General features: G+C 37.3%; 1 protein-coding gene across 1 annotated transcript; it reads left to right on the forward strand.

The window, feature by feature from the left end:
- Positions 1-6,381: 6,381 nt before the first annotated feature.
- Positions 6,382-8,690, forward strand: LOC145803662 (uncharacterized). Its single transcript, XM_082896979.1, has 3 exons — positions 6,382-6,853; positions 7,576-7,972; positions 8,108-8,690. Exons 1-3 carry the CDS (start codon positions 6,382-6,384, stop codon positions 8,688-8,690), a joined length of 1,452 nt encoding a protein of 483 aa, XP_082753105.1.
- The last annotated feature ends 215 nt before the right edge of the window (positions 8,691-8,905 follow it).

Raw genomic sequence — 8,905 nt, forward strand, 5'->3', positions numbered from 1 at the left:
TGATAGAATCTCCAATGGGAAGGAAGAGAAGGGTTTGAACATTCACTCGGATCAAAGTGTACATAACCTAGATCATCTATTTGTGCCTGAATCTTGTAGGAAAGAAGTGCTTCGGGAGTTCCATCACTCACGCCTTGCGGTACATCCGAGAGGCACCAAAATGTATCGTGATCTTAGTCGTCAGTTTTGGTGGAGAGGTATGAAGAGGGATGTCGCATCCTTTATGTCCAAGTGCCTTACTTGTCAGCAAGTGAAGGCCGAACATCAAAGACCAGCGGGTTTGTTGCACCCCTTACCAATAGCCGAGTGGAAGTGCGAGCACATTACCATGGACTTCGTAGTTGGGCTTCCTAGAACACAGCGGGGCAATAATGCTATTTGGGTAATTGTTGATAGGTTGACTAAGGCCACACATTTCATTCCAATGCGTACTAGCGGCTCAGTTGGGCCCTTGGCAGAGTTGTACGTTAGAGAGATAATTCGGCGTCATGGGGTTCCGGTAACCATCGTGCCGGATAGGAATCCTCGTTTTACTATCCGGTTGTGGCAAAGCCTTCAAGAGACATTGGGAACCAAGTTGACCTTTAGCACTACTTACCACCCTCAAACTGATGAGCAGTTGGAACGCACTATTCAGATTTTGGAGGACATGCTTAGAGCTTGTGTCCTTGATTTCAAAGGGTCTTGGGAGAGGCACTTACCGTTGATTGTATTCGCCTACAACAATAGTTATCAGGCTAGTATCGAGATGGCACCGTTTGAGGCCTTGTATGGCCGACCTTGTAGATCACCAGTTTGTTGGGCCAAGGTGGGGGATGCACCATTGTTGGGTCCAGAGATTGTTAGGGAGACAACCGAGAAAGTTGCTCTCATTCGGAAGAGGTTAGCTACGGCCCAAAGCCGACAGAAGAGTTATGCCGATAGGAGGAGACGACCCTTATCTTTCGAAGTAGATGACCATGTTTTCCTTAAGATCTCACCTAGGTAGGGTTTAATGAGGTTTGCAAGAGTGGGAAGTTGTCTCCAAGGTTTATTGAACCTTTCGAGATATTGGAGAGAATAGAGGGAGTGGCATACCGGTTAGCTTTACCGCCACAACTCTCGGGGGTTCATAATGTGTTTCACGTGTCTATGCTCAGGAAGTACGAACCCGACCCTTCTCATATGTTGGATTGGGTCGATTTGGAGGTAGATAAGGATGCCTCCTACGAAGAACTACCAGTTCAAATCTTAGACACTTGAGAGCAAGTGCTACGAGGCAAAACCATACCGTTAGTGAAGGTGTTGTGGAGACACCACAGAGTTGGGGATGCTACGTGGGAAAGGGAGGCGGAAGTCCACTCCAAGTATCTAGATTTGTTGGAAAATGCTTAGTTGTTTGTTTTAAATTTGTAATGTTCCCTAGTGTTGAAGGGAGAAATTGTTAAATTGTGGATCACGTGTTGTCACCTATATTGCTAATCTGAGCATGAGATTGTGAGGGAATGATATTATGCTAAACATGATTTATTTCATATGTCTTGTATAAACGATTGTTGTTTTGATGGAATGATGATAAAGAGAAAGGCAAATGTTGGTTGAATGTTGATGTTGTGACTTGATAATGTTGTTAGATTGGTCATAATTGCTATAACCCTTCATTTGGTTAGTTGGTCTAAATTTCGGGGACGAAATTTCCTATGGTGGGGAGGTTGTGACGACCCAGTCTTTGTTTTCTTTCTTTCTCTTTCTTCTTCACTCCGTTCTCTTTTGCTCTTGTTGGGTTTGAAACATTCGGAAGTTATTTTCAGATAAAGTTCTCGTTCTTGTTTTGTTCAGTGTTGAATTTCACTTGTTCCAGGGGGTGCTCGGTCCAGTCCAGGGTGTCCGGGAGTGATCAACCAGAGTTCTGGGCTCCTAGGCCAGGGCCACACGTGCGGATTGAGCCCTCCATGTGGCGCACATAGCCACATGTGTGGTGCACATAGCCACATGTATGGCTACACACTACCTTTTATCCTTGGCCCTCCTCCTTTCTCTATCCCTACCATGTGGCGCACATAGCCACATGTATATTGTATCTTTCGATTTTATCTTATCTATCGGAAGTCTAGTTCAACGTCACAAACTTGTTTGTTTTCGTACCATAGAGCTCTTAACAATATTTATGCTATGAAATAGAACTGTGACTTAGACTTATACCAAGGTTTCAGACATAAAGGAAATAGCATCTTTATCTAAATTTCCGTCTATTAACCAATTTTTCAAAATTTTGTTTAAGATAATTGAACATTGGGTACATTTTTATTTTTTGATGACCGAGTGTCCAAGCCAACTTATGCATACCTCAACTAAACCCGAGACCCACACAAAACGCCCCCCTCCATGTGGATCGGGCAAATCTCAAGCAAAACCCGCAAGCGTGGCCCCAAAGAGTTGATAGCACTTAGTGGAAGTTCAACCTAACACCTAGAAGGGAGCACACCCCCAAGCTGCACCCACTAGGCCAAACCCTTGGGGTTAACATTGGGTACATTTAACATGCATTTCTCGATTTCATTCCTTTAAAATTCACACGAGGTAAATACAAAGAACCTTAGAAAGAAGAAGATTAGAGACTTCTGCGTACTCAGCTTACCATGGAGAAAAAGTTGATGGCTTAAGAATATATATCCTAGCATTGACTTATCTATTGATAAACAGATTGCTTCTAGACATTTCATTTTTATGAATCTCCTTTACTTTTCCTTCCTTTTCTTCTTGAGTTTCTTCCCCTCACTCTTCTTCTTCTACTGAATGAAAAATCCTACAGACTCCCTTTCATCCTTAATCTTCCTCCTACTTTCTCTATCCCTGCCATGTGGCCCCTATAGTTGTATTGTATTTAGGGTTAAATTCATTTTACCTCCTTGCGGTTTGAGGCCAGAGCACTTGACCCCTATATCGTTCAAATATAGCCAAGAAGTCCCTATATGGTTTTGAATTAAAGTGCAACCGTTGACACCATTAACTATAAATGTAAAATGACTATAATACCCTCAAACTCTATATTTTTTTTGTCATTTTCTTTCTCTCTCCGCTCTAATACACATAATTTATAATGTCTAACATTAATTTAATTAAATCACAGTTAATTATAAATTCTTGATTATTTATTGTAATTCTTAACTTTTTATTCTAATTTTAATTTAATTATATTTTATATCATAATTAAAAAATATCATAATTAATCCTAAATATTTAATTATTTATTATAATTCCTAACATGTTAATCAAATTTTAGTTCAATTCCTAATTATTATTTATTTTATATTTTATTTAATTATATTTTAAATCAATTCTTCATTATATTTTATATTTTAGATCAATTCTTAATAATATTTTAATTTATTTAATTTTAATTAATTAATCTAATTTTAAATTTGGAGAAAATGGAGGTAAATTTTTATTTTTTTTTTTGGTATTAATTTCACTTTAATTTTTCAGAAAACCAAACCCACTCTAAAAAATGGCCTGTGTAATACACCTTCCGTCAGTTTGGGTTGGAAAACTAACAGCAACACTTCAGGCCAAAACCACATGGGGGTTTTCTAAGGTCTCCATGCCCCAACCACAAGGGGGTAAAATGAATTTAACCCTTGTATTTATCTATATCTATATCTATATATATATATATATATTACCTGCTTATTTAATTAATTATTTATCTAATTAGTTATGGGTGATAAAGACTCTAATGTGTAACCCTAACCTAGCAGTTATATAGCCTACAATATCATTATAGTCTTACATTGGTTAGAAGACGCTTATCTCCAGAGTAGTGTGTCTGAGAAAAACAAAGTACAATTATTGAGAGGAATTAAAGAAGGATCTTTATTCAAAAATCAATAATAATTATATATAGAACCCATATTGCAAATGCACTCACAAATTACAAATTGAGCTATTAGCATACCCAAAAAAAAAAAATTGAATCTCCTATATTCTACAGCTTGAAGAACGCGATTGATTAAACCTCTACACCAAATCAATTAAACAAAAACTGCACAACATAACCCTAAAATCTCTGACTTTTACAAATCAATTTAAAAAAACACAGACACATAGAGATTGGGTTTGAGTAAAAAAGAGATGTGAAGTAAAAAGTACCTTTGAATGTAGTATCATCGCTTGAGCATGAAAGGATAGAGAGAAAGACTGAGAGAGAGAAAATAAGAGGAGGAGGAGGAGGAGGAGGAGGAGCTACAGAAGAGCTCATCGCTCCAAGGGAAAGAAGGAACGCGCCATGCGCGCTTTGGGTTTGGGTAGGCCTCTTTGATGATCTTGGTTTTCAAATTTTTGGGTTATTTTTACGGGCAGAGCTGAATCGAAATTTGGGTTTTTAGGAAAGTCTCATGCCTTGTTTGGTTGGCTTGTATCTAGCGATATAATTTATTCAGTTAAAAATTTTAGAAAAAAATTAAAATTGCTTTCCTTTCTACCTTATATTAATTAATTTTTTTTTTCCTCGTCTTTCTTCCCTCACATTCACACATTAATCTAGAAATATAAGAAAAATCAATAAAATCGAGCCGATTGATCGAAACCAACCAAAATTTTAATTTTTGATCTGTTTTTCATAATATATGGTCTATTTCAGTTTCGAAACTTTTACACTAATGCAAATCGAACCGACATAACATTATATTTAAATATTTTATATTATAATTTCTTGAATATTATATGAAAAGTGACTAATATAATACACTTTTGTGATAAATACTAGACAGAAAAATATTTATAGAACAATTTTCATATATTTTACTCATTTATTTTCAATGTAAAATTTTATAATCTATTATAAAACTTATTAAAATTTCATATAAATTTCTCTTCTACTTCAAATCGACAAAATCAGTAAAATTGAATCGTAACATATGATCTGTATCAGTTTCTCAATCATAAAAATCGAAAGGTACGGTTCGATACTAAATATGCTCTTCATAATGACTGAACCGAATTATTTATATCCATACATCAATCAATCACTTTTTTCTTACGCACATCTATTCAAATGAAAACAAAATTAAATCATCCTAAATTCTAAAACTCTAAAATTATTCTCAAAGCATATAACTAAATAAATTTTCAAATTTTTTAAACTCTTTTTAAAAAATTACTTTTTAGAATTACTTCATAAATATAAACCAAACATAACCCCACTCTCTATGTCTCGGCCACGGAGGCGGCAATTCATTCCCGCTCTTCTAACTCTACATAACTGCACCAATTGATCTATTGTAAAATTTCAGCCTTTTGCACTTATTTTGGCTCCGATTGATAACGTGACTATTTTAGGAAAAATTTAGCCAAAAATCCTATTTTTTGAAAAGTTGGACTATTTAGTCTCAAAAGTTTTCTTATGCACCATTTAGTCCCATTTTTTTTGGTAATGTTGTTTACTTAATTTTAATTATTTTGCAGGTTACAATTGTACCCCTTTTTGGGATGTTTGTTTCCTAAATGGACGGGGGGTCGGTTTATTGTTTTGGGGGATTGGTAATGTTAATGTATTCAAGGGTTTGGAAAAACGAGATTAGTGGAGTGGTGGATGCTCATTGTTTGTTCCATTGGTTCAGAGTTTTCTCTCCCTATTTTCTGCCTTTTTCGACTGAACAGAACGTCTCAGTCTTTCAAGAACAGGTAACATTACTTCTTTTTTTTTTTACCTTTGGCTGTTTCGTATAACTGCAGCACAATGTCTGTTGATGTTATGTCGATGTAAATATTTTTATATTGGTTGTTTTCAATGTCAGTGGGTGTTGTTGTGTAGATGAATGTCTAAGGTATTTTTTTTTAAGTGGGTGAAGTGTGGGAGTGTTGTTTATGTCGTGCATGTTATGGCCTGATTTTATTTCTCTGTTATTGCCAAATAACTAGCGAAAATAGGTGTTTTCGGTACATGGTTTATGCGTTTTTGTTCCCTTTAGTGTAATGTTTGTTCATAATTTTTTTGAAAGTGGGTGAAGTGTGGGAGTGTTGTTTATGTCGTGCATGTTATGGCCTAATTTTATTTCTTTGTTGTTGCCAAATAACCAGCGGAAATAGGTGTTTTCGGTACATGGTTTATGCATTTTTGTTCCCTTTAGTGTAATGTTTGTTCATGGTATTTGGTTTTAAAATTTTTTATTTGGGTGTTTCATTGCCAATGAGTGTTGTTTTTTTTTATTTTGGAATTGGTTCAATGTGTAAGGTATTTTTTAAGTGTGTCATGTAATGCCAATTGTTATGTTATTATTTATTCATTATTGTACGCGTTATCCGTCTAATGGTTTGATTACGGGTTGTGTTACAGGTATGGATGGTGTGTTGTTGTTGTGCACTTACGGGCAAACAAATGTTGTGGCTCGGTTACATCGCGCGATGACATTCACACAGCTGGTCAATGATATTTGTGAGAAGTTCGACGACTTGGTATGGGATGCGGTGTATATGTTATGGGATGTCCTCGGGTATAAGAGGTTTAAGGTTGCTAGCGATGACGATATCCAAAACATGTTGTGCCTTGTGAAGTCATTTGGGTTGAACCATTTTGATGTTCCCATTCAGCTCCAGGATGTTCCAGTTGGTGGTAACTACGGGGGTGCGTATTGCAATGAAGGTCATAAGTCAAATTTTGATAATCAGACGTTCGGTATGGATGATCAGACGGATCTGTTACCAACATATTGTCCTAATAAATCAAAGACGTTTTTGTCTGCTCAATGGGCATTCGGGATTACCCATGTTGGACAATGTTTCGTCGGTGGTGCTAATGAATTTCAGGAAATATTATGCAAGTATGCCGTGGAACATGGGTTTCAATTCAAGTATTTGAAGAATGATTCAGTTCACAGTTTGTAAGTTTGCAGAGTCCACAGGATGCACGTGGTCGGTGCATGCGAGGGTGTTGTCATCGAATGGGATTTTATGTATTAAGAAGTTGGATAGTGCGCACAGTTGTGGAGCTGCTATTCGAACACATACAAACCTACGTACGGGGTCCGATTTGGTTTGAAGCATTGTTGCAGATCGGGTGCCTGCTCAGTCACTGACGCATACTATGGACATTGTTTTCGATATGAAAAATGACTACGGTGTGGATATTAATTACCGGGTTGCGTGGTTAGGGGTTGAGAAAGCGAGAGGTGAAGTCTGTGGAGATCACGCTATGTCATTCGACCAACTTAGGTGGTATAGTGATTCCGTTATGGAAAAGAACCCAAACAGTTACATTAACCTTGAATTTCACCAACAAACTGGGAGGTTCGTTCGGTATTTTATATCCTTCCATGCATGTATAGATGGGTTCAACCATTGTCGACCGTTACTTTTCTTGGCCGGCACGTTTTTGAAAGGCAGATTCAAGGGGAATTTTTTAGCTGCTACCGCGAAAGATCGCAATAAAGGTGATGTATCAAATTTTTTCCCTTATTTTCTACTTAAAAAAAATTGTCACATTTTAGTTCCGATTATATTTTATGAAACTTTGACATATATATGTACTGCACCAAAGATTTCAGATGTGTACTCCATGATGTGTACTCCAGATATGGCTTTGTCTTCTATTTTTTGCAGGGTTGTTTCCAGTGGCCTTCGCAATTATTGACTCTGAAAATCAACAAAATTGGGAGTGGTTTTTACGGAATCTTAAAGAAGTCATAGGTGACGAGCGTACGTTGACGTTCGTATCTGATCGTCACGCGGGTCTTTTGCAATCTATGCCAATTATTTTCCCTTCAGCACATCATGCATTTTGTTTGCTGCATCTTCAAATGAATTTGAGAGACCGAATGAAATACGTTAACGCATCTCGTAAAGTTGGGTTGATGCGGAAGCTCCGAGAATGTGCTTATGCGCCTACTATACCATCTTTCAATCAAAAAATAGAGGTGTTAAAAGAGTGTAGCCCAGCTATGATTGAAAACTTCTTGAAAGACTTGCATTCATCCCACTGGGCTAATGCGTCTTTCATGTAAGTTTGATTGTACCCCTTCTGTATAATACTTTATTGGCTTCATTTTTTTTAATTCATTATATACGCTAACATGCTTAGCAGTTCATTTTTAAAAAAAATAAATTCGTGTTCAATTTTACTATCCTTTTTCAGGGGGCAACGTTATGATGAGATATGGTTGAGCGCAGCTGAATCTTTTAACAACTGGATACGGGAGGCGCGTCATCTTCCAATTACTAGGTTGGTCGACATGGTTAGGGGTCAAATAATGGAACAAATGGCTGAGCGTAGAGTCAAGGCAAGGGAGTGGACCGGCGTATTATGCCCGAAAATGGAGAAGAAATTACTGACGGCGTATAATGACAGTAGGGGTTGGAGTGTTAGTCAGGCGGATGACAATGTTTACGAGGTGCACAGTCAGCCCTCTATTTTGGTTGATGTGGCAAGGCGATCGTGTTCATGTTACCAGTGGCAACTGAATGGGTTTCCGTGTTCTCATGTTGTTGTCGCTTTCCGTAATAGTGGACGGAATATATATGATTCTATTGAAACGTACTATCGTATTGATGAATTTAAAGCTTCGTATAGCGGAACAATATTTCCGATTCCAATTGTTGAGAAACCGGCATTTACGCCCAACGATTTTATGATAGCGCCCCCAAAGGCGAAGCGTCCGCCTGGCAGACCGAAACGTAAACGAATTCCATCAAAGGGTGAGGTTGTGCAACGGATCTGATGTGGTCAGTGTGGAAAAATTGGCAACCACAATAGGAAGACATGCAAGGAGCCAATTTAGTAATGTCACAACAAGTTTATTTTCTGTGTCGGTTTGTGGGTGTTTTCCCAATTCATTAAACTTCGTACATTTTCTCTTTTTTTACAACATTATTTCCCGTTGATTTAAATTCGGACATCACAACAGTTTCATGATGTCATAATTAAATATGGAGA

This window comes from Camellia sinensis, chromosome 12 (genome assembly GCF_055761805.1).
Source record: "Camellia sinensis isolate YWXY chromosome 12, ASM5576180v1, whole genome shotgun sequence".
Lineage (NCBI taxonomy): Eukaryota > Viridiplantae > Streptophyta > Magnoliopsida > Ericales > Theaceae > Camellia > Camellia sinensis.